Source organism: Apiospora phragmitis, assembly GCF_038363925.1.
Source record: "Apiospora phragmitis strain CBS 135458 chromosome Unknown utg000010l:1.0-9815664.0:1.0-9183399.0, whole genome shotgun sequence".
NCBI lineage: Eukaryota > Fungi > Ascomycota > Sordariomycetes > Amphisphaeriales > Apiosporaceae > Apiospora > Apiospora phragmitis.
This window is the reverse complement of record NW_027117409.1, coordinates 7,301,264-7,326,706: the sequence shown is the minus strand read 5'-3', so window position 1 is coordinate 7,326,706 and position 25,443 is coordinate 7,301,264. Positions and strand designations below refer to the sequence as shown.

General features: G+C 51.0%; 7 protein-coding genes across 7 annotated transcripts; 3 read left to right on the top strand and 4 right to left on the bottom strand.

Annotated features, from left to right (window-relative positions):
* Nucleotides 1–428: 428 nt before the first annotated feature.
* PG994_011992 (uncharacterized protein) lies at nt 429–2,297 on the bottom strand (the record flags this gene model as incomplete). The annotated part of the gene is made up of 7 exons (XM_066863401.1): nt 429–1,018; nt 1,084–1,505; nt 1,561–1,699; nt 1,737–1,905; nt 1,977–1,997; nt 2,047–2,122; nt 2,275–2,297. 7 exons carry the CDS (start codon nt 2,295–2,297, stop codon nt 429–431), a joined length of 1,440 nt encoding a protein of 479 aa, XP_066712511.1.
* Nucleotides 2,298–5,768: 3,471 nt separating this feature from the next.
* PG994_011991 (60S ribosomal protein eL33) lies at nt 5,769–6,586 on the top strand (the record flags this gene model as incomplete). The annotated part of the gene is made up of 5 exons (XM_066863400.1): nt 5,769–5,793; nt 6,004–6,013; nt 6,173–6,268; nt 6,331–6,431; nt 6,489–6,586. The coding sequence occupies 5 exons, from the start codon at nt 5,769–5,771 to the stop codon at nt 6,584–6,586; spliced, it is 330 nt and encodes a 109-aa protein (XP_066712510.1).
* A 6,502-nt stretch (nt 6,587–13,088) lies between these two features.
* Nucleotides 13,089–14,574, top strand: PG994_011990 (uncharacterized protein; the record flags this gene model as incomplete). Its single annotated transcript, XM_066863399.1, has 5 exons — nt 13,089–13,278; nt 13,374–13,442; nt 13,506–13,589; nt 13,647–13,820; nt 13,916–14,574. 5 exons carry the CDS (start codon nt 13,089–13,091, stop codon nt 14,572–14,574), a joined length of 1,176 nt encoding a protein of 391 aa, XP_066712509.1.
* A 732-nt stretch (nt 14,575–15,306) lies between these two features.
* Nucleotides 15,307–15,965, bottom strand: PG994_011989 (Vacuolar ATPase assembly integral membrane protein VMA21; the record flags this gene model as incomplete). The annotated part of the gene is made up of 3 exons (XM_066863398.1): nt 15,307–15,554; nt 15,644–15,735; nt 15,853–15,965. 3 exons carry the CDS (start codon nt 15,963–15,965, stop codon nt 15,307–15,309), a joined length of 453 nt encoding a protein of 150 aa, XP_066712508.1.
* A 929-nt stretch (nt 15,966–16,894) lies between these two features.
* On the top strand, nt 16,895–20,475 carry PG994_011988 (uncharacterized protein; the record flags this gene model as incomplete). The annotated part of the gene is made up of 4 exons (XM_066863397.1): nt 16,895–17,720; nt 18,156–19,189; nt 19,235–19,438; nt 19,525–20,475. 4 exons carry the CDS (start codon nt 16,895–16,897, stop codon nt 20,473–20,475), a joined length of 3,015 nt encoding a protein of 1,004 aa, XP_066712507.1.
* A 1,245-nt stretch (nt 20,476–21,720) lies between these two features.
* Nucleotides 21,721–22,931, bottom strand: PG994_011987 (Prostaglandin F synthase; the record flags this gene model as incomplete). The annotated part of the gene is made up of 5 exons (XM_066863396.1): nt 21,721–21,742; nt 21,839–22,206; nt 22,290–22,476; nt 22,578–22,828; nt 22,893–22,931. The coding sequence occupies 5 exons, from the start codon at nt 22,929–22,931 to the stop codon at nt 21,721–21,723; spliced, it is 867 nt and encodes a 288-aa protein (XP_066712506.1).
* A 445-nt stretch (nt 22,932–23,376) lies between these two features.
* Nucleotides 23,377–25,359, bottom strand: PG994_011986 (uncharacterized protein; the record flags this gene model as incomplete). Its single annotated transcript, XM_066863395.1, has 5 exons — nt 23,377–23,432; nt 23,500–23,774; nt 23,888–24,288; nt 24,348–24,467; nt 25,288–25,359. 5 exons carry the CDS (start codon nt 25,357–25,359, stop codon nt 23,377–23,379), a joined length of 924 nt encoding a protein of 307 aa, XP_066712505.1.
* Nucleotides 25,360–25,443: the final 84 nt, after the last annotated feature.

The window sequence follows — 25,443 nt, the reverse complement described above, 5'->3', positions numbered from 1 at the left end:
GGGTTCTCTCGGCGCAATTGTCAGTCCGTAAGCCCGGGTTGAGAATGGGACTTTTCAGCACTAGCAAAGTTCAGACACTTGCAGTAACGTAAGTAACTTCGCTGACATGCATGTCATTTGATCAGCTAACCTAGTTTAGTGTTCGCTGCGGTACACAATGCTCAAGGAGGAAACGTTCCAGAAAGAAAGGGGATGAATCCGCCCTTTTCCCAGCCTCCAACGCTGTGTCCTCCAATTGTATTCACCGTGCAATCACCATCGACAATTCGATCACTGGCCGAGCAATTATGATGTTGCTTTCCTGGACTATATATCTCTAAATAAACCTTGATTACTCCGTTCCTGTTTCATCTGCTTAGCGCCTGCCTGGTTGAGGTGTTGAAACCGACCACCATCAACCTTACTGCCTTGCTTCCCGCTCGCCTAGTTCATCGGCCGACACTACAGCCTGTTGGGGGCGCGGCCGACGTCGTGGGCCATTGGTAACCAGCTGCATCGCTGAACTTGTAGCCGTACGATGCTGTAAAGTCGTCAAGGACCGCAGGCCCTCTGGATCCGTATGGGTATTCCATGGGGATGATCTCCTTGTTATCATCCAGGTAGTTCAGCAGCGGCGTGAAGATCCTCCAGCTGGCATCCAGCTCGTCATCGCGCACAAAGTTGGAGTGGTCTCCCTTCAGGCAGTCGAGGATGAGAGATTCGTATGCCTCAGGGATCTTAAGGTCTGAGAATCGGCGTCGGTATGTCAGATCAAGCTCCGTTACAACGGTCTGCATGCTGAGACCCGGCAGCTTGGAGTTCATCTTGATGTAAACACTCTCGTTAGGCTGGATTCGCATCACGAGCTCGTTGCGAGGGATGTCCTTGAATATGCCGCTAGTCACATCCTTGAACTGGATTCGGATCTCCGTCTTCTGCTCGTTCAGAGCCTTGCCCGCCTTCATGATGAAAGGAACGCCATCCCATCTCTCGTTCTTAATGTACGCAACAAGGGCGCAGAAAGTCGGCATCGCGAATCCTGTGGCACCGTCTTGTCCTCCTTGTACGACGGCTTGCTTCCATCCAACGACTTGCCATATTGACCAATAATCACATTCTTGGGCTCGATGGCTGGCATCGCTCGGAGAACTCGAACCTTCTCGTCTCGGATGTCTTCACTAGAAAAACTGATAGGACGCTCCATGGCCAGCAGGGTCAAGACCTGAAGCAGATGGTTTTGCTGAACATCGCGGATGATGCCGAACTCGTCGAAGTACCCGCCACGGCCCTCGGTGCCGAAGGGCTCCTTGAATGTGATTTGGATGTTGTCGATGTGCTGTCGGTTCCAGGTAGCGCCGAAGAACAGGTTACCAAAACGCAGAATAAGAATATTCTTCACCATCTCCTTGCCCAGGTAATGGTCGATTCTGAACAGCTCATCCTCCTTCCAGTCGGGCTCGAGGGACTTCTGTAATTCGCGGGAGCTGTTGAGGTCCTTTCCGAACGGCTTCTCGACCTGTGGTGCACTAATATTAGCAATGGCCACGCGCTGGAGGAACTCGCCGGCACAATAAAACATACAATGACGCGAGCGCTACCATTCTTAGGGGTAGCAGCATCTCTTCAGGTGCTGAGAAACAATTGTGAACACGCTTGGCGGCAGGGCCATGTAAAACAGCCGATGGTTCTTGGGCTTGCCCTTCTCCAGTGTTTGCAGGTGCTTGTCGAGGTTGTTGAAGGACTCGTCCTTGTCGTACTGGCCCAGACATATGTGCAGATGCTGCAGAATTCTTCCAGCTGCTTCTCGAGATCCTTAGTGGGGGTTTTGATGTAGGACTTGACTCTCTTGATGAACTCGTCGTGGGGCATCTCTGTCCGGGCATATCCGACGATCTGAATGTCATTGGGGAGGAATTGGTTGCGGTACTGCAAAAGCATTAGAAAGGGGGTCCGTATGGCCCGAGACCATCATAGAGGCGGTTTGGTCGAGGGCTTACAAGACCAAACAGAGCCGGGAACTGTGAGCTGTTAGCACTTTGCTTACTGAGGCGAACCAGAGGAACTTACTGTCTTCTTCTTCGCGAGATCTCCGGAAGCGCCTAGGACCACGATGACCGTGTTGTCCTTGAGCTCCAAGGAGGTGCTAGACACTCCAGTCAGCAGAGGCACGTTCGATTGGGAGAGCATTGCCAGCGGGCAGGCGGTGCGGTGCAAGATTGTTGCTTGCGATGCCTCTCATATCTTCATCTTCTTCATGATGAAATAGCGGGGTTTGGCGGGGTCCTCTCGACTTACTCTTTGCCAGCAGAGCCGTCCATCTCGTCGACGTGTGCGAGGAAATCTTGCAGAGGGAAGGGGAATGATGATCAGGAGTGACTTGATAATGAGAATATATGACTGAGAGAAAATGTTTGTCAGTGCGTGTTTGTTACCAGCTGTGAGCAAAAGTTGGGATGATTGGAGGTTTTCGTCTCTGCAGGTGGTCTTCGTTCCAGGTTGCCTTAGCTTGCTGTGCTGTGCTTGCTGGCCCGGTCCTCTCTGGCCCGGTCGGTCTTGCTTGGGCGCAAGTGGGATTGATAATCGCTGTAGATGCTGGTTTTCGGGGTGGGGGAGCTTACTCACGCCCCACTCTGGCCTGCTTCACGTCACTACCTAGGGCGATTGGCTTCGGTCTTTCTTCAGATTTTACCAGCAGATCGCCCGGGATGGCAGATAGCTTGGGTCTGTTGCAATGATGTGACTATGTAGAAGGTAGAACAGAAGCCCAGTTGCCTGTACGTTAGTAGTGTCTGGTGTGCAGTGCTAATAATGATGTCCAAAGATGGAGCAGTAGCACAGTCCGTCTTCTGTTTCCCGTCTTGTCTCTTACTTATGCCTGCCCGGGTCCTTCGGAGATACTCGAGAGACTTTTACTTTCAACTATCAACCCTGTGCTGGTCCAGGGCCAGACGGTCTGCCTTGTTTGTAACTTGTACCGCCGAGAGAGAGACAGCTCAGGCGAAGAAGCGGGAAGCCAGCCCGGAAGTGTCGGTTGATTTGGGGGGGGGGGTTCTTGGTCAAACGGGTCGCGGGTATTTTGATGTCAGCCAGTTTTACTTTTCTGATCCAGCTTTCTTAAAGCCGACAAGAGCGGTATGCGGTATTGCTCCTGCAGGGCTTCGCGCTCGTTATAGAAGGTAGAAAAATCAAATTCCCGACCCCCCCATGCCTACTTATCTCCATCCATCAGGTTAATGCTCTATGTGCGAGCCTATGATTACTCATTCCCCGACACCCAATCCGTGGAGCTTCCTGTCGGCAATATGCATTCTCCGACGTGGTCTCCGGCGGGGGGTTTCCCGTCCAGCCCACCTCTTACTCACTGTTGATCGGGCCTTGTCTAACTACACCACTACCTCCATCCTTCGTGTGTCTCGGTTGCAAGCCAACTGCCTATCTTCGGATGAGGTACTGGAAACAGCCACGACACTTTCAAATGCCCATTCTGTACGCTGCACGGGTCGGGATGAAGTGGTTGAAACAGAGTTACGGATCACGCATGGACAATATAGGTAATTACATAAGCTATAAAGGATTCAATGCTCTTCCTCTAAGCTCCTCTCCCTCTTCCTCGCTCTGTCTCTTTCGTCCTCTTGTTCCGACTATCCCGTATATCTGAAGGAGTCTCTTGCCTTCAACGGTGTCATGGGCGTTCAATGCAAAGGAGCTCGCGCTATCTTGCTGATGCTTCGCGAAGCGATCCAGCTTCATCCAGGCACACACGAGCCGTGCGTTGGTTTCTGATTGGACCGGTACGCTCTGCGCATGGATATAGCTCTAGTCAGCTTTCAAAACCCGACCCTGCGCGGGGTTCCCGACACCCACGAGTTTAGACACCTATCCTTCTTGGCTGTCAATATAAGCATGCCAATCAGGTCAATAGGTCAATACCTAGATGAATGAGACATTGTGTGCCCAACTGCCTGTTCGGCATCAGAACATAATATAGGAGATTTATTGACTCCTACTGACCACGTGGATCCCCGACAAAAGAAACGTCTATGCCCGCTTTCGATGGTGACTCTCATCTTGCGGCCAACCACAGGATCTCGGTAGTCGACGGTCCCAGCCAGCCTGTACCCATGGCTGTGCCATGTAGCACCCGCGTTATTTGATCCTCTCAACAGACTTGGGGTTCTCCGGGCTACATATAATTAGGTGGAATCCCGCAAGAGCTGAAGTATAAGACTCGATCACATACAGCTAGTCGGCTCCCGATCTGACCGCAAGCCAATGCGAGTCTGAGAATAGATCGAAGGCTCTCATATTCGTGGACATCTCTAATGTTTCGTTGCCGTGCTTCACTGCTTGTTCTGCGGCTCAAGCTACATTGCAATTACTTACTTACTTATCATATCCTCTCAACCCCAACCACATCGATGCGAGTGTCAGTTTCTGGTTCGTTCTTAGCGAGTTGATCAAATGAGATAGAGTGTTAGCGCGTCTATGTATAGAGGTCTGCCACCACTGTGAGGGCCAGAACGAGAGTCGTCATGCCATTGGCTTGTCGGCAAGAATGATAGCAGAGGTGATTGAAGACGCCATGTCTCGGGAGAAAATAATCCCAGGTCTTGGAAGCGCCATATGATACAAGCAACCATTGTGAGTTGGCACGTTTACATATCACTGGGGAACCTCGCGCTCTAGTCTTCAGAGCAAACATCAGCTGTATCTACATGAGCTCGCCCAATATGGAATCTGCAATTGGCTACGGGAGTAAGTTGATTCTCGATGTCTGCAACATGCTTGCTAGACCCTCTAAAGGTATCCTCCAGGACGGCGGGTCCCAGCTTTACTGGACTCTGGCATATAGGGCGCTGGTCGGCTCCTGTGCGAGATGCAGCCTCGAACGTGTATATGTATTCCTCACTGTGAAGCTGCGTTGCTAACAGAATTTAAGATTGGGCAAGCGTTTCCTCGGTGCTCTTTACAAACATGCAGCATACAATAACGACAACGACAAGCGTATCTCAAGATGGCTTGCAGGTGCAAGATTAATGGGAAGCACTATCTTGATGGTGGCAGGCGCAGGAACAATAGCCTAAGTCTTGTTCTTGGAGTCCATTGCAGTACTGGTAGTGTCTTCTGTCGCGGTGCTGCCATACAAGATGGCGAGACCATCTCCAGGGCTCTCGTTGCAATTTCAATACACAAGGAGTTCGGCAAAGAACGAGTATGCCTTCAAGTGCTCACTGGCATAGTGGAAACATTGACTTGGGGGATATGAGTGATATGGATGGGCTCTTGGCTACCTAGATAGAAATCAGAGGAATGTGTCAGTTTCCTGTTGAGCAGGCTCTTGTTCGATATCATTGATGTGGATGATGCGTGCAGCCAACCAAGGCCACGCTGCTCAGCAGCTGCAAATGCATCGGATTGATGAATGTGATAAGTGCTCCAACTTAGGTAATACCATAGAAACATACCCCACCATTTTGTTTGGCAAGTTCCATGCCCACAGGCTGGGTCAGCATGTGGCTCATTTGGATGGGTCTGATGTGGCTGGTGCACTTATTTTCGCGGGCTAGGGTAATTAACGCCCACGAGAAATTTTACAAGTTTGGGGCAAGCAGTGCGTTAGCCGAGTTTGGAAACAGCCCAACCAACAGTCAAGCACTCGATTGTAAATCAATTCACACAACCCACCGACGACACTTATCTTCGCCCAGCACCCAAAGTCACCGTGACTTCTTCTCCGGACTCCCTTAGTGAAGGACTTCAGAGAACGGCGAAGCAGAAAATCAGCCAAGATGCCTACCGAAGCCGGACACAGACGTAAGTAGCCCAACGCGCAATTTCACTATCGCCAGTTGTCACTTCAGATTTGAAGGCCACGAAACATCTCGCGATTGCCTCTCGCGGCTATCTCCCGCGTCTGCCACTTGCTGGGGTGTGCCGTGGTCTTTTACCTGGCGCATCATTCCCACCACTCCCCTGCGACCACTGCATCTTGGGGAAATCTTGCTAACATGTTTTTCTCGGCAGTCTACGTCAAGTAAGTTCACAACCATCAAAACACGACCCATTGGCCTGGGCAGTCAATTCGACGAGGAGAGATTAGGCAATGGCGGAGAGGGACTTGGAGTGCCGAGCACACGAACCTGAACATCGAACCTCGAAAACCGAACGAATGGCTAACGGGATGCGCTCTTAGGGGACGTCACCTGAGTTATCAGCGTAACCGACACACCACCCACCCTAACACCAGTCTGATCAAGATTGAGGGTGTTGATGACACTTCTGCCGCCAAGTACGTCACAGCTCCAACTATCTGTGTTTTCTAAGAGTCGGCCCAGCTGACAATAACTACAGCTTCTACCTTGGCAAGAAGGTCGCCTTTGTGTACAAGGGCCAGAAGGAGATCCGCGGCACCAAGATCCGCGTGATCTGGGGCAAGGTCACCCGCCCTCACGGTATGGATTATTCACATCATGGTACTCCCGAGGCCGCATAATGCTAACACTACCTAGGCAACTCCGGCGTCGTCCGCGCCAAGTTCGCCCACCCCCTTCCCTCTAAGTCTTTCGGTGCTTCTGTTCGTATCATGCTGTACCCCTCTTCCATATAAGATGGGTGTGTTTCGGCCGGAGTTGGTTGCGCGGACGGTTCATGACTTGGCTGCATCTGGGTTAGGCAATGATTGCGAGGCAAAATGATTATGACCTTGCATCTAGCATCACAACAAAATCAAGAGGGAATACCAACAAAACCGGCTCCGTGAATAATGGACTGTTTTCTGCATGGGTGAAAAGGGGGATTACTGCCGATAACGACGACATGATGAGCCTTTGTGCCTCGGGTCGGCTAGGCATTCGAGGGAGTTCTCGTGCTGGAAGCTACTGGTCACCAGAGCTATGAGCCTCGAGGTCACCCGAAGCCCTCTTACACATACTTGGCACATACGATACAAAACTCGTCCGGTCAGGATCTGTTTCAGAATGATACAGCCTGTTTGACAAACACTCACATTTGGAGGCAACGTTGCAAGTGTTTGTGATTCCATGCCCAGGTGACTCTTTCATATTTCTGGGGGCTGATCATTAGGTCCAACTGAACAATTCCCCATAGATGATTGCTGTGTCTATTCATCGATGATAAATGCTCTCATCTTCCGAGCTAAGGATCACCAGTCTGGCAAACATCTTGAATATCATGAATTTCGTTTCACCCCAACCGGACTGGGCTAACTTAAGTCCTCCGTTTCCAGTCATTTAATGGGCAGGACAGGAAAGTTGTCCCTGCTTTTACTGAAATACAATCCATGAAAGCTGCTGTCCAAAATTATGTAAGCGAAATGAGTTGAATTATGTTGCGCCTTACAATAATACATAGGCGCCCTCCGACCCATCTACGACCTCTTTTATGAAGCGGCTATGGATGGGATACGTCAGATGATGACACTCCTATGGTCCGGGACAAAGCAACAAGAGCTCTTCCCCCTTCTTAACCACACCCGGGTCACATCGATGCGGCACAGAGTCTGCCACGTTGGCACAGCACATCTTCTCAATAAAGACAAGAGCTCCGGTGCTTCGGCGGCAACCCTGGCATCAACTGGGGACCGGCGACACCGGCTGGGGACGACGAACAACAAGGTAAAGAAAGAGGAATGGAACGTCACTGTACCCAAGGCGAGTAGATGATGAGCTTGCTGTTGCAGTGCCTTACTCCGGAAGGACAAGAGAAGTCCCTTCAGGGGCTGCTTGCCTGTTGTGAAGTAGTATGCGTATTCTTTATCCGAATTTACTACAAGCCACAGCATGAACAACTCATTGCTGGAGGGAAGCTACCAGTCCGCCTCCTATGGTGAATCACTGTCAATCGTACTTCAATTATGATCCTGTGACATTGGTAGAATAATGTCCCTACCTTAGGTTAGGAATCAATCATGCACAGAAGCGTGTCATGAACTCGCTAGTGGTCCATATCAGAGGCTCACAGAACCAGAACTCCGCTTATCGCAATTTGACATTCAACAGGCTGGTGTAAGGAGCGTCATTCCAAGCTTCGCAATGTATTCTGCTAACAGAGCTCTAGATAGTAGCACATCCTGAAATCCCTATAGTATACACGTCCATGGAGGCCAGTCGGCAGGTTGCAGATCCGGGCGCAGTATGAGTCCACAATCACGGACACGATCACGGGAGATCCGGAGAACCCCAAAGAGAACCGACTCGCTACGACATATATACCTTGGCAGTCTACCCTAAGGTGGTGATTTCTAAAGTAGTTACACTGCAAGTTGACATAGTATGCATATGTTCTGTGGATAACATGCTTCCAAGTGTTGGCCGTCTCGAGGTCGTCAAGAGATTATTAGGGTGTGCAGATTCCCGATACAACTCGATGGAGACGCTGCCGACAATCCATGCCTGACTTTGGACAGGCTCTCTGATCCAGTCGATATCTGATATTACCAGTGGGTAGACAGCAGGACAAGTCCCATTTGTTGCTGATTCCCATAGCAAGCATTTCCCAGCATGTCATATCGATCGGGTCGGGAGCTATGACATATCTCAGTAGTGTGGAAATTCGGGGCTAGGGTATAACTCCTGTCCAGCCACCACCACGTGCTTGGCACTCTCTGGCTGAGACAGACTCTTGTGTCGACCAATTGACAGTACTTACGTGGGCGAGCAAGCGTTGTCCTCCACTCCTCCCCGGGCACGCCACGGGGATCAAGCAGCCATGCATGGGGATCAATCTGATCAATACATACGTAACTGGAATTAAGCCACTTTCGGCATTTCATGGTAGCAGTCGGCATGCTCGGGAGATGTATGAGGGGATGTTGTAGGAATCCGACTTTAGTTGACAGTTGGTTCATATTGGGTTTGGCGATCTTTCGGTGGACATATTGGTACTTACTCCGTACTTCCTAGGTAGGGATGGATACCAGTTATTTGACGGGCTCGAGGCGTATGCGAATCCGAATTGTCACTGGGTGCAGAAGGGATCTGGACAGGCTGTGATGTGTTGCACGTTGTTGACGTGCAGGTAAAATGTGCGAAGCCGCGTGTTATTCTCCCTCGCAACCCATTGTGTCCGAAAATAAAAATCTTGTTGTGGCCACACAGCATGGCGTAGGTAGTATGCGTGAGTGAATTGCTGATACGTAAACTTACACAGATCCAGGGGCGAGGCATGTTGGGAGGGTGGTAAGAACAGTGACCTGCATGATACGAGAATAGAGTGGCGGGCCGGGGAGAAAATCCTAATACGAGTTGACAGCTTAAACCAATGATAAGCTCTCTCCTTGGACCGGAGCACGAGTTGTTGAGAGATATTATGCACTTACCAGTAATCTTACGTTTGATGCTCATCGTATTCTCACGCACTAGGTTACTACTACAAGTAAGTATATACCAAGGTAGTTGCACACACACTATTGGCCCACGAGGCTGGTACCGGCATGGCAGTGACTCAGTCAGTGACATCTGGCAGGAGGCCATGCATGCATGCACTGAGACGAACCGGATTGAATCAGCCAGTCGATATGTTCATGCCTCTCGTCCAAAAAGCGAATATCTTGTCTGTCAACACGACCAAAAACCGAAGTCAATTTGATGACATCAAGACCGATTAATTAGTGTCAAATCTCTGCTGTGTCTCTCTCCACCGGTCAGCTGATTCTAGAACATGTCGAAGCGTGTGTACGTAAGCTGGGGGCGTTTGTCTGACGAGTATTGTACTATGCATGTAGTGGAATCGAGTGGAATTTCTTGGTATGCTAGATACTTACCTAGGTATGCTAGGTTGAAAGGGGCATGGCCCAAGCCGAGGTGGGTACGGGGATTTTTTTTCTTGGTGTTGTTCTGTCTCTCCGTCTATGACGGCTCGTGCGCTGCTAGGAGATGGCCTGGCTCAATGAGTGCGTATGCAATTGACGCACCTACTCTACATATTGTGCTCAAACATGAAGCGCCCGATGTAAGCCTGCAGATGTAAGCCCGATGGTTTGAGAGAGGGAGAGAAAAAGGTTGTTTGCGAACTTCCCAAGCCCCGACTCCCCGAATCCCGTCTCTACCACCACCTCCTGTCTCGCCATTGCAATAACGAAACCTGCTGTGCTGCGCCGGGAAGACAAGGAGCATCCCTTCATCCCAAGAAGAAGACTGGCTATTGGCAAGAGCGGTCGCAGTTCCAGACAGATACATTCGCACTGGACACAGACTTTTCATGTCCGTGATACAGCCAACTCAACCATACGTTAGGTGCAGACGCTTTGCTTGTTGACTAGACAAACGTCAGTCAGTGGTCAGTGTCAGTGGTCAGGATCTGTGTATCTCTCCACCAACTGCATCCCCACTTACGCTTTCTGGTAATAGACTAAAAGAAGATCGACCGGCCGATAACAGGGGTCTTGGATTCTGCACTGGCGGCTTAGAAGCATCCTAAATGCCACTAGTGCCGTGCAACCTCTTATCTTCGGGATGGGATTTGCTGGAAATCGGTGGATGGGTGATGGACGATCCAAACCATCAAGTTCATAAATGGGAATATCCAATGAATCATGTACCACTGCCACGTTGAACTGAACTGGAGCAAGCAATTGCAACTCGGTTTCAGACGCGAACAGCTCTGATTACTCTTCATTGGCCCCTACCTAGGTCCTAGATATCCACATGTGCAGTGGTTTGCTTTGAACTATGCACTTAGGAGGCTAATAATTGCTCTTGCTTTCGGTCTTAGATGTCATTCCTATAATCCACTGACAAACAAGGCCATTACATATGGAACCTGGGAGAACAAAGCAACGGATTCATTCTGATCAGAATTAACCTCTGGGTTCCTGCCATCACGGTCCGCTCCCTCATTTGGTGTCACAGGGAGATGTACACATGTAGCATATAGGGGAATAAAAGAAAACGGCAACGGCTGCAAACTCTCTCCCACCATGAGAAGCATTATTGCCATTGGGAGAAACGATGTGAAGGAAGTATTGACAAGACGCGGCTGCTCATCAACGCGCCGCCTCTCGGTCTTTTCCTTCTCTTCACCGGCTCCCTCTCATGTTTATATTACGTACACATGTATACGTAAGTGTGTGCTTCGAAGAGTGCATACGATCATCACCAACCAAGGGGCGCAGCTAGCAAACCTCATAGACAGCCGTGCCAAAGGAGCCGACTGGGCCGGGCCACATATCGCATGTTGTAGAGAGAATACGGCAGCCTAATTTTCATCCTATATTCACATACAACTGGAAGCCAGACCCTCACATGATAATTAATCATGTCGCTACCCTTTCAACTGACCTTGTGAAGTTGTGGTTCTTCTCCTCTACTGCTACCAAAAACCGCCATATTCATTAGCCGTTCCTGACATATTGTTGCGTAATCACATCTTGCGCAGAACCTGCGTTGCACCATCTTACCCCTACCGCGCAATAATATTTTTGAGTTTTGCGGTAGCGCAGCGCTCGGGAAACTGCAGCTGAAGTGCATCAATTGCACATTCACTTCGGGCCTCGAAACCAAAAGCCCAAGAACTGTTGCTAGGGCCGCCGGGGCCTTTGACACCCGCCCATCACATTCACATCGCATCGAAACGACTGGCTGCCATCTTCTCTCTTGCCCTTGCTGACTGTCGCTTTTATTCAATACGCTTGCCTATCTATTATATTGCAAGTGCGAGCTCCTGCAGCAAGCACGCATTCGAATCGATATACAATTACAACATGAACTGGCCTTAATATCGAATCTCGACTCCTCGATCCCTAGTCTCACTGTGCTGCGGTACTGGTTACAGGATCGTGTGGACAGCCTTCTGCCGATCCCCCAGCGAAACCCCGGGAATGACATTTAAACCCTCTTTTCGTTCGCTTTGAAACATCATCCACTGAATAACACCTGCGCACCTGCCTGTCCCCCCCCCAAGCCCAGTTGACGTCACGTTGATCGGTGAGTACATACCCAATTCCCTTTGATGCTAGTCATGGCCGCAGGCATACGGGCTCGCATCAGACTTGCTGCGTCTAGACCGTCTCGCTGATATATCGAAGTCAAATACGCTGCAATTTCTCATCGGGATCGGTCTGTACGTAGCCTGCCAAGGCTCGAACATAGACACTCAGTAGAAGCAAGAACAGGAGCCCACGCTCCATCGCCCGGCCGGCCAACCAACCGACCATCCACTAGGCTTCTTACAGCACTTTCACACTGCCTACTACTACTCATCATCACTCTGAGTGTTGCAGTCTTCCCGCTCCTTTGGGTTTAACTTCAATACTTGCACACTAAACAATTCGGTTGGAAGCCTGAGCCGGTTCCTGAGTCTGGCTGACACCACCAGCTCTTAAGTACATAGTAAAGCCCAGCCACGCAAAACAACACTGCCCTGAATCCTGTCAATTCTGAGACCCGGACGTTTGTCAGCAAACAGCAATCCCAGTCGCCCCTCTACACAAACAGAGCAGAAAATCCGTCCTTCTTTACAGAAGCCGCACTGGACAAACACTCGCTCTTTGGACTTCCTGGCCTGACGTTTCAAGCGGACTGACGCACAGCACTACGGATTTGGCATTATTGGCACAATAATTTGTGCAAGACACTGCTTGTCGGGCCCACCGGGGAGAGTACCAGCCCACCATCACGCCGCCAAAGAGTCGGCGCAACCATCCGTATTTTTGAACCAAGCCCAAAACCGGTTGTCGACTGGGATAGTTTCCTGTTGCCTGGCTGTCTGCTATTGGCCTACACAAACAGTGCATCATAAAATACGAATCCTGGATCCCGCCCCCAGTCATAGGTGCCAGGGTAGCATCGAAAGATAAGCTGTCCAAGTGCCTGGCGTCTCGCTCACTCTCGTTTTCCCCAGTTCTGAAAGACTGCCAGATCAATCAAAACTCCGTCTGGATAGCACGGCATTCTCGTCGACTTTGATTACGCCCGCCCGCCAACCCTCTAACCCAGCAATTGCTCCGAGCAAGTTGCACTATCGTCTGGCCTCAAACTCCATTACGATCCACCGCCCCGTCGAAGTTGCCCACTGTTCCGCTTCGGTTCTCCACCGATCGCTACCTGGACTGTCTGTAATCAAACCGAAGCGCTCGCCGCCCATCAGATACAATGGCGTCTCAAGCCTATAACCAGCAGCATGGCCAGCCTGCGACCCCAGGTCAATCATCCCAGTCGCAGTACGGTATTTACAGCCAACCGCCGCCCAGGTCCGCAGGAACAGAACAACAACCTCCTTACGATAGGAGAAGACAGTCACAACAGCAGGCGCCACAGCAGTCATCGCATACAACAGAGCCCAGTCAGTACAAGAACCAGAAGACACACCGGCCGAAGTCCGGGCTTTCAGCTTTCATTCGGATAAATCGCAGAGAACTGACCTTCATGAAACTTCAGCGGAGAAAGAGTCTAAGAGGCTTCACACAAAAGCAGACCCTACCTTAGCCATGCAAGAGATGGAGCCCTGTAAGTACTACGCACGAGATGTTGCTCTCCCGGGTTATGTTTAAAATACTGACAATCCCCCAGCCGCTGTCGCTGCCCATCAATCGAAACGAGCGTTGCCGAGCATGAGCGAAGTCGAGTGGAGAGATGCAACTGGTAGTCCAATTGGTGAGGGTTTCCCTCTTGCTAATAACTGAATGAAGTGCTAACCGACACGACTCAAAGCTGAACCTGATCGTTCCAATCCCTCTCGCAGCAAGTGGGAAAGACCTCTCGACACGATTCGAAGCTTTGAGGCCGCCATCGATGGCGGTTACAGCAATCGACAGTCTTTTATTCGAACAGACTCGGACTCGGTCGCAAATTATAATAGAAGAAGTGGTTTCTACCCGAACTCATGTAAGAACCCCTCCGAGTTTGGACACAATTGATTCACCTTCTCGTTGTCTTCATATTTCTAGTAAGGTGTTGATACTGACGTGTTACGCATTCAGACGGCGCCACGACTCCACGTTTCCCCCAGAACAGCTACTACGGTGCGCGACCCTCTTCGACCGTTCATCGATCAGAGAGCGCCATGTTGGATCCTCGCAGACCGGCCATGGACAGCGGAAACCGCGACAGCTATTTCGAGGGTTACGACGGAGCTTATGGTTATGGTGGGAATGGCAACACCAACAGCCGCAACAGGGTTCCACGCAACTACTCGGAGTCACAATTGAATGGTCGTCCTACTGCCGATAGGAACGTTTACCCTATGCCTAGCAACCACCGGTCGTACGAGACAGTAGCCACAGGATCCGGCCGCAGCGGGAGCCCAGGGGAGCCGGTAGGATACCAGACCGATCCCACTAGTAGCGAGAACAGTTCAATCGACCGACGAATGCTGCCTAGACAACGAGAGCCGGTGAATGACTATGGTATTAGCTTCGGTCAGGCCGCCGCCTACCAGCCGCCGAGCCTCTCTATCCCTGCGTCGCAACCACGCACTATGCCAGATGGTTCGAACGCTGCGCCGCCGCCGCCTCCCAAGCATGGCGGTGGTGGTCTTCTACGGAAGGGTTCCAAGAACGCGAGCGCTCAGCAACAGAGACCCGATATGGGTGAGAAGCGCAAGAGCTGGTTTTCTCGTCGTTTCAGCAAGAATTCGTAGGCGATATGCCTGGCAAATACCCCGGCAAACCCGCCTCCGAGACACGACGTATGAACTATTTTGATATTTGCTTTTTTTTGTGTGGAAGATACCCTAGGCTCTTCGATTGCGTTTGAGCGGTCGGATTGACGAACGGATGGGACTATGCATTCGCCACAGTCGATGTTGTACATTGAGAATGTGCTGATGCTCCGAAACGTGAACATATTCTCGACGTATTTGCCAATGGAGCCGTGATAAGGAGAAGAGAAGGAGAAGGAAATTGATATTTGCAATGGAGAACAAGGGGTATCGGGAGCTTCCAAGACGAGATGAAGATCTGGACCGAATAAGAGCTGCGGAAATATCTGTCAAAGCAAGGGCTCAAATATGTTGGTCGGTTGACCACATTGGATGACAGCTATGCCAGTTTGGCGCACTTGAGAATCACGAGTGCTGTTAGGAAATGGCATTGTATACGGAGACGAGACGATTGGAGCGACTACGGCTTTTCTCACCCTTAATACTCTCGTTGCCCTGTTTGTGTGGAGCAGACATACTTCGCATGTCTGTTAGCATGAAGAGAACGAGCATTCCGCTAGCATCATGATATAGAGCTGTTATTGTGATTCGCTACCTGCATATATTCTGTACTATTTGAGTATTGGCACGGCATCATGTATGAATTTGGGCTTGATAGAGGATTAAATCCCACACTTCCGAAATAGTGTTCCTCTTATTCTTAGGTGATACTTATTGTCTTTTGCTAAAGTTGGTTTCGATGCCTCGTTCATCCCATAGGCCTGGGCCACGACACAAACCCCAGCACAAGATATCGAGTACATTGATACGGAAAAGGACGGGCTCATAGGTCCTTCTTGCCTTCCTTTTCTTTGTATCCAGCTGATCCGACTGGTCTTCATTGTAAGCGACGACCACGTAGGCTATCAGCACCACATTCGCCATGACAGCTGCCAGGGCCCCGGCGAACGTGGAATTTCCTGAATGGTGTCAGCAAGGACACCCACAATGTACCAACCGAGCCATTATCTAGGTCGATTGTGAGTTGAATAGTAAATGTCCCACAAACCTTTGAAGAGTGTATTGACAGTTGCGAAGTATGAGCCGATGGGCACGACAATCATGGCTAAAGTGAACGCCAGAAGCTTCACGATGACATCCCTGAGTTTCGAGTTAGCAAACGGTCGAGGAACGCAAGGGAACTGCATAATTTGCTGTGCGAACAGCTGCCACCATCCGCCTTGGGGATGAGGTAGGGGGCAATCTCAGGGTACTCACATGGGCACTGCAGGTGAGATATTGGACTTTTGGTCCGCGGCAGGGCCCGAGCCATCATGATCATCCTGGTCCAGGATGGTCTTCTCCGATGATATAATGCGTCGGGTTGCCATGGTTGCTGGAGTGGTATGTGTTAACACGTAGATTGTGATATCAATTGTAACCCGGCTTTGGTTGGGGGGTCTTAGGCGGAGGTGGAGGTGGCTTTTCCGACTTCACCGAACCTGACGTTTGTTGGTGTAGGCTCCTTCACTGTCCAGTCCACAAATTGATGGAACAAAGGACGTCAAAACTAGAATTGAGCCAATCGTCTGCAGTGTCTGGGTATGTACCGATAAGGGGGAATACAATTGATCTCGAGTAAAGTCTCCGCGATATTAGCAGACGAAGACGATGCAATACATTGAATGGAGCCAGCCTATTATCGCCTTGGCAGCACCAGCACATGTACATACCACACATGGGCAGATGCACTGGCCCTTTGACAAACACGGCACCAATTAAGCAGCACAGGGAAGATCACCTGACATCGTGTTTGGGGGTAGCGCGTCCCAAACGTGCATTGTACGCCAAAATTTGGGTGGAATCTGCTTCCAGCCTCTTTTTCACCGTTCCGTCATTCGCTTTCATTGCCGCTCCACAGGCTCGATTTTGCTGGCCAGTACTTTTACCAGTATTGTTTCGGCTTCCCGGTTCAAACTGCACCATTGTATCCCAAGCCTTTTCCGCGTACGCCGCCGGGGACACCAGTTCAGTCCAGCCTGGGAATTCTGCTGCACGAGGGTCCGACAAAACTCTGGGGCCTGAACCACAATACTGTGATGATAAAGTCACTTGTTGGTTTCCCAGTCAGATAAAACGGGGTAGCATCGACCCATGCGGTAGTAGTATTTGGTAAGTCCGGTCATTTTACTTCGCTCTGATAAATCTATCCCAAGCATTGCAGGTCTAACTATCTGTTCAGTAGTGTTTCTACGAAGCCATTCCTTTGGCCGGACCCCCTTGCTTCGCACCGCCCTTTGTTGTCACTACGCCTTTCACAATGGGTCGCACATCCACGCTCGCTGGCAGTAGCTCGCCTCGCCTTCCAGGAACCCCCTCGATAGGCGCTCAGGCAAAGGGCAAAATGTCCAAATTCGATATCGAAGACGAGGACTTCGACGAGCTGGCTGAAAACATCCCGTGCTCCTCGCCCTACTTCACCCAGCCGACCCAGATCATCAGTCGACCGAACGCGGCGAACGCCACACAGCCAACGCAGATTGTCGACAGGAAGCCTACGCTGCACAGATCTTCGCCGGCTCCCACCTCTCCTGGGACCGTTGTGGAAGTCCCCGCTTCATCCCCCTTCCAAAATGTGCGCCCCGCGGTCAAGGCTTCTGTGTACAGAGCCTCGCCTCCAGTCACCTCGGTGAGGCCGGCAGTGAAGCCGGCAGTCAAAGCTGCTGCGCGTGTAGGATCTCTCATGGCGCCGGCTGGGACTGCCTTTCGATCACCAGCACTTCTTCCACGTCGAACGATCCCCGCCGGCAAGCCGAAGCCGCGGCCGGCGGACATCTCAGATGATGATCTGTCAAATGACTATTACAAGGGGATGGACAGTTCCGAAGATGACAAGCCCATGAGAGGCAATATCCAACCTGCGCTCGCGGTTGCGCGTTCTGGTCGCAGTACCCCGATAAATAAACGGAAGGTGCCCGAAGAAGATATCCAGCCAACCGATATCACCGATCTGCGGCTCCGGTACTTAACAAAGGAAACCCACAAGATCATTGTCACCACAAAGCCGAACATCACTTGGCGTTCTTGCAAGAATGCCGTTGTCAGAAACAATCTAAGTGCAGAAGCTGCCATAAACGACCTTCTTGGTAAGCCGAAACAATCATCGTCTTCGACAATAGGGCGTCCGGCAGCGGCAGTCAAGAGCAAAAACTTGAAACAATCGAAACTGTTCCAACCAAAGACCACCGTAACCTCGAGACCACGCGCTGTATCTGTATCAAGTTCATCTGAATCTGATTCATCTGAATCCGAACCTGAACCTGAACCTCAACAGAAAAAGGCTGCCCCTCGACGAAGGCTCATTCAAGGTCGTCGAAACAAACCCACTTCACCACCGCCGCCTGCCGTATTTTCTCTACCTTCTTCGCGCTCATCACCGATTTCTACTCCTTCAAGCTCGTCATCACAGAAAAAAATGGCGGTTGCTGTTACGAAATCATCAGAGTCTTTCGACCCTGCTCCCAAAAAGCGAGGACGGCTGGTACGTGGATCGCGGAGGCAATCGCCAATCAGCCTGGCAGAGTCCGATTCAGAGGATGAGCTACCGAGTCTACAAAAACTGACGTCGAGAAAGCGGAAAGCAGACGAAAAGTCTGCACCTGAGGTTGTTGACCTCACTGATTCCGACCAGAAAGCCGCTTCAGCAGATACCGATTCAGCTGCGAACGACTCGCAACCTCCAAGTCCCACAAAAGGGCTGACAGAGGTTTCCAAGGTAATACAGTACTTTAATGAGTGCTCTGCAGAGGACTTGGCTCGTATCAGCGGCATGAAGGTTAGCGATACCAAGCTTGTTGTTGCTGCTCGGCCATTCTCAAGCTTGAGAGAGGTTGAGCAAGTGTCGCGAAAAGAAAAGGCGTCATCGAGAAAGGCATCTCGTATACAAATAGGTGCTGCGATCGTGGAGAAGCTTGTTGTCTGGTTCCGAGCTTTCAAAGCCGCCTCTGATGTTATTGAGGACTGCGACGAACGCGGTCAAGAGATCCAATCGGCGATGTCAAATTGGGAATTTGATCGGAACGGTATGAAGACCGGCAAGGCAAACTCGCGCCCGCTTCCCATTCACAAGAAACCAGCCTTGATGGACAGCTCAGTTCAGTTGAAGTCGTATCAGCTTTTGGGCCTCAACTGGATGAACCTCATCCACAGCAAAGGCTACTCCGGTATCTTGGCCGATGACATGGGACTTGGTAAAACATGTCAGGTCATTTCCTTCATCGCACACCTTGTCGAGTCAGGCAAGTCTGTCTCCAACAACAGAAAGCCCTGGCCAAATCTTATTGTTGTGCCACCCTCAACGTACGAAAACTGGATGAACGAATTTGAGAAATTCGCACCCGGCCTCAAATTGTACCCTTATTCTGGTCAAGCCAGGCGTGACACCGACCCTGACGAAGTCCAAGACTACCACGTCGTCCTCACGAGCTATTCGCAGGTTGATAGAAAGAGGGAGGATGTTGAGTGGTTGCAAGGCCTGGATCCTTACGCAGCCATTTTTGACGAGGGCCACAAGCTGAAAAACACCTCGACGTTTGTATACAAGCAGATGTCACAGGTACCCTCCGAATGGCGACTAATTCTCTCTGGAACTCCTGTCCAGAACAACCTGAAGGAGCTTCTCAGTCTTCTGAAGTTCGTGGAACCTGATCTTTTTGGAAAGGAGCTGGTTCGGCACCTGGATACCATTTTCCAAGCTAAGGTTGCCAACAAGGACGTGGAGAATTTTGCCCTGCTCGCCAAAGAACGAGTTGGCAACGCACGGGTGATGATGGCTCCATTCATTCTACAGAGGAGGAAGGCCGATGTCTTGGAGTAAGTTACTATTCGTACCTCATTCACTTATGGCTCCCTGCTAACGCATACTTTCTATTAGTCTACCTCCAAGAAAAGACACACGCATTGTTGTCCCCCCTTGAACCTCAGCAAAAGGAGATATACGAATCAATCCGCGACCGGTATCTGACCAAGGACAAGGCAGCAAAAAGCAAGGTCTCAAACCCTTGGATGCAGTTGCGCAAAGCCGCTTTACATCCGCAGCTGTTCAGACGCCATTTCACCGATGATAAGGTGAAGAAGTTGGTCGACATTCTATGGAAGCGCTGCAGCGAGGAGGAGCTTGACGTCCAGAGCAAGGAACCAAGGCACAAGGAACAGTTTCAGCAGTATCTGATGGAAAGGTCTGATTTTGAGCTGCACACGTGGTGCAAAGACTTCCCACAATATGTTGGACATCTGGATATCCCGAATCGCTCCTGGGAACAAGCACCAAAGGTGGCCAAACTTCTGGAGCTTATCAGAGGTTACATGGCCAATGGTGACCGTTGCCTGGTGTTCTCGCGATTTGAGATGGTCATCGACATTCTTCGAGAGACGTTCCACGCTACCGATATCCCTTACTGCGAACTGACTGGTCGAGCCAGTGTCCAAGCTCGTTACCCAGAGGTGGAGCGGTTCACCAATGATACCACGATCCCGGTCTTCCTTCTCACGACTGGAGCAGGTGGAACGGGGATCAACTTGACGGCAGCGAACAAGATCGTCATCTTCGATCAATCTGACAACCCGCAGGATGACGTGCAGGCATCCAACCGAGCCCACCGAATCGGCCAGACTCGTGAGGTTGAAGTGATTACTCTCATCACTGACAAGACGGTGGAAGGGCTGATCTACAACTCGTGCGTAAAGAAGCTGATGCTTGCTGCTTGCGTAGAAGGCGCCGCAGTCGACGACAGCGAATCAGTGGAAGAGCAATGCCGTAAACTTATGCTCATGGACTCTAACGCCGAAGCACACGCATTGGAAGTCATGGAAGAGGTTGTGGAAGAAGCTGGCCTCCAGTAGACTTGGAAGGGTATAGATACTAGATGCCTGTGTTGGAGATAGCATTGCGATTGGAAGATGAGCGTCTGCCTTGCTTGAAATACCCCGATAGATCATAGTGACTGGCGCGCACACTGGCATAAGGGTCTTGACGTTTCACGATGCCAGGCTTGGTGGAGACAACATATGAATAATGAATGAATATTAATTAGTGTGTACTCGAAGTCCATTGCAATGCATGTTATCGTCGTTCTCGGTGTACAAATACGTGAACAAAAACCAGGAAAGGTGGGTTGATACCCAGTGGATTGAAGTGACCTTGGGTTGTTCGTGTCTGGTGGGAGGGGTTCATAGTCCAAGGTGATCTTATTACGTGCTTCTCCCCGGATTGTTGGGTGTGTTCATTTTTGGTTGTGATGCTACATGTACTGTGGCCTGTTGTGCTTCATGCTTGGCTACCTTGAGGGGTGGGAGATGAATGCTATAACTACATGTAAGTACAGTATCTACGCACATTGAAGAAAGACTGGGGTGACATAAGTCAACCATGACTTGGCTATTCGTCTATCTTAAAATCGTCGTTGATTTGGAAGTCTTTCATCAGGAGATTGGAGTGTTGAGGGCAGACGTGGTGGTGGTCCCTAGTAGGGGATGGAAGATGTGTAAGGGGAAACACGCTTGGAAACATTCCGGGAGTTGGTTGACTGGCTTAAAGGAGGGATGAATATCTCCAGAGTGAAAGATTATAACTTCGTGGCCTGTAGATGTCTATGTATGGGAAGGCGTGGGAGACGCCCACTGGCTGGTTGGGCAATGCCAACGCGTATGTGGTCCAGGAGGGAGCAGCCTCGCCACCTTGACCACCCGCCCCCCAAAAGGCACAAGTGACCAGAACGTGAAATCCATAAGAAAACCAGAAGTAAAGGTTATAGGTACCAATGAATCCAATATCCCATAACCCAAGTTCCTCTACCAGTGCACTGCTGACGGGGTTAGTGCAGTGGCAGTTGGTGTATGGTCTAGACAACCCTCGAGGGTTTCGTAGAGCTTCCGATTAGGAAACGGCTGGAGTCGCGGGATCGTGCCGACGATCTTCAGGTCACTCCTTTCGAATCCGACTCGGGGCTTAAGCTTTTGCATTTGTTTTTCTCTTGGATTTTGTTTTCTTTTGTAGTTCTACCACCCTCCCTCCTCCTGCCTGTCTGGTACTCCATTAAGGATGATAGCAGCCATTCCTTTTATTTATTCCTTCTTTCTTTAACTTGATTAGTCCGCGTCGGTTGGGTCCCTACGGCAAAGTTAGTAAACATGTATCCCATCTGGGCCTGTACCCGAACATGGCAGTCAAGGTAAGTATATATTATATGCATGCATGGGTACTAACCAGTCCGTCACCAGATGCTCGTCCAGTCCGTCCATCCTCTGGACGTCCTCGTCGGAGATCTCGAAGCCGCCAACCTTCACGTTGTCGATCAGGCGCTCCTTCCGGGCGCTCTTGGGCAGCGGGACGTGGCCGTGCTGCAGGGACCAGCGCACCATCAGCTGGGCCGGGGTGCACGCGTACTTCTTGGCCAGCTCCAGGATGGTCGGGTCCTTCATCCGCATGGCCCGGGCTAGGGGCCCGTACGCCTCGACCAGGATGCCGTGCTTCGCGCACGTTTCGCGGATGGCCGTCTGGGTGTTGAAGGGGTGCACCTCGATCTGGTTCACGGCTGGCTTGATCCGCGGGTTCGAGGCCATTAACTCCTCGATCTGGTGGGTTGTCAGTTTCAGCACTCAAGGCTTTCCTCTTTTCGTTAAGTCATTAAGCTGGGCATCAGGCTGACATGTTTTACTCCATAGTTGCTCACGCCGCCGCTCCGAACTTCACCGTCGTCTATCGCGTCCTCGATGGCCTTCCAGCTGGTCAGCCGAGCCTCGGGCCCGCCGTACGGGCTGTGCAGGAGGAATAGGTCGATATAGCCCAGCCCGCAGGCCTTGACACTACGCTTGATGCTCTTACGGACAGCGTCATACGAGGTGCTGGGAGTTCCGTCAGTCCACAGTTTTCCATGTCATCTACCACAACTATAGGGGCTTGAAGGGGGTGGTTGGACCACTTCTGTTAGTGGTCAGAGATCCACGAACCTGGAACTGGCGAGCTTCGACGTATACCAGATGTCCTCCCGCGTGAGGTTCGGGCCCGTCGTGTTTCGGACGACTCGAGCCATTTGCGGATGGCCTGGCCGGCCTCGGCCTCGTTGTGGTACATCTGGGCCGAGTCGAAGCCGCGGTAGCCCGCAGCGAGGGCCCAGGGCACCGAGGCGAGGACCTCCTTTCCGGACATCATATACAGACCCAGCTGGATCTGGGGGATCATGTGGCCATTATAGAGCTTTCCAACTTATCAGCTTACTGAGCATATTTGAAGCTCCGTGGGGCTCTTAGATGGATCATACCTTGACCTTGCTCGCAAGAGAGAAAGTGGAGGAGCTCATGTTGGATATATCTGCAGGCGCAGTGGTTTGCAGTTGTCTTTGAGGAAGGATGGACAATATTCTTTCTCGCTATCTTGAAGATACTCTAATGGGTGACCAGGTAGCCTTACGGATTCAATCTTGGAAGTCAAGGGGATCAAATTCTCAGCAATGCTCGACGTCGTCACCCGAAGTGGGACGGAACGGGGATCCGCAAGGATGCGGTCATGCTGAGTCAATTTACGGGCTGCTGTGGAGAAGCAGAGAAACAAGCTACGGGCGACGTTAGTGGTGTTAGTTAACCCCCCCCCTGTATTTGAGTGCTTACTTTAGGGCACTTATACTAGGACGTTATGATAACCTAGAATGTGTATTCAGGCAGTTCCATATGGCAGAGTGCACAGGATGCAGGCAGGTCGATTGCGGTCAAATGTGATTAATCTCCTATTCAGCCTAATTCACTCCGTCACGCCACCTGTCCATCTCGGTTTCGGGCTTCATTGATGTTCTGTCTCCGGGAACCTGTTGTGAATCAATCAGCTCACATGTCCTTTGCTCGATCCATTCGGAAGCATGCAGTACCACATACCTGAAATATCCATCAGAGGCATCTCCGGCTCGCTCAGTTTCTGAAACCGGTTGCTTTGGTCGCCCGAACTTCCCTCAGACTTGCTCGCCGCCGTCGAAAAGATGGACGAGCGGAACATGTTGTTGAACGCCGGGGCCATGGCCGGCAGGTTTGCGTTGATGATGCCGAGAAGCGGCACAAGTGATGAGAAGAGCGCGACCCTCGAGGGCTCCGTGATGTTGAAGGGGTCGAGCTCGGAGAAAAAACGGATGCGAACTGACGTGAGCGCGATGATTCTGGGTCGATGGGAAATCTGATCAGCTAGCCAGCCGACTTACGAGACGGGGATTGGAAAGGGGGCGGACGGGGGTGATCCAGAGTTGTATGAGAAGATAGGGGGGAAGCATACAGGAAACCCAGGCCGAAGATGAAGGTTAGCGCCACTTTTTTGGACGTGACAATCTTCAACCCCCAGAGCATGGGCATGGGAAGCAAGATGATGATGACATCTATAACGGTGTCTGTCGATGCCAATGCCCTGTACAAGACGCTGCTGTTGCCGCAGCGGCCGGGCGTGTCTGGGACCCAACTCTTCCGGGGCGGTATGCAAATGAAGATGTCGCTGAACAGAGCGGCAATATAAAAGGCGACGACAAGACACATGACGCCGTAGACGACTTTGACGAATATCGTTCGACGGAATATCCTGGAGTAGAAATGGAGGATGGACACTTTAATTAGGCACACGAGTGTGAGCCACATCAGGTCGCTGGCAAAGATGAGCTGCAAACCCCCGCCCAGCACCCCCTTCTTGTCAGTGGGTGATACTCAAAATTCCATGGTATAAACCGTATTGGGATATTGCTAACCTTGCGGAACAAGAAAAGTACATCGGAGCCGCCAATTTTCATCACCTCCTCTTGGGGCAGACCCATGCCACATTTCAACACCATCGTCATTTCAAGAGCATATCTCGCCGTCACGATGATCTAGGCAGATCCGTATCAGTTTTGGAATTGCCATGTCGAGGGAAGAGGAAGGTTAGATCATCTCATACCGTGGCTACGATTATGAGTATGTCATTGGCCTGCAGTTTGCTCTTCATCAAGCGTCGTGACCATAGCCTAAGTCCCAAGATACGAAATCCATTGCCAGGAGAATGGTTTCGATGCTGAGTACCATTATACCGGCCGGATTTCGGTGGAGTACCCCCACCAGGGTACCAGAGGGAATTTTCATGTTGCGTATATCCAAGGATAAGAGGGCGCCCTAGGTGTAGGTCTGGGAGTTCGATGCCCAAGAGTACTAGAACGTCTGGTCCTAGGACAGAAACCATTGAAAACTGAAAGAGTAGAGCATGCTGGACATTCTATGGTTGTCAGAATGTCGCAAAATGTCTGTCTTCAACTGTTTCTGCAGCGGACAGTGAAGCAGGCAGGGCGGCAGTTCGTCGGCCATTAGACATGCATTGCAGTACCACCCAAGGCTACCTATCACATGGCAGATCAGCCATCAGTGCCAGTCATTGAGAACACGCAGGATCAGCAAGAATATAACCGGAGAGTATCTAACATGCATTGATAATTGCTGCGAACAACCATGATCGACAAGAAGTAGCCGATAACAGCATCTTACGTGCATGTGAAATCGCCAGTAGCTACTGATCCAGCTTACTTGAGCGATAGGGATAAGGTAATCCATTCCAATTGCGTGGGCAGATTGTGCTGTGTAGCCTGAGATGCGACCCAAGTATGCATGTAATGTAATCTTGGCAGTTGGAGCAAAAACATGAAAAGCTAGCCTGGTCACCAGCGCGCTGGAGATCGAGAAATATTCAGATGTTTCCGGGCGTTCGATGGATTCAGGGCCGCACGTCGGCATGGTGGCCTACCTTGATCTAAGGCGATGCATCAACGTCAGGTCTACTATATGGTGTTTGAGATCAGTCGACCACATACACAGCGT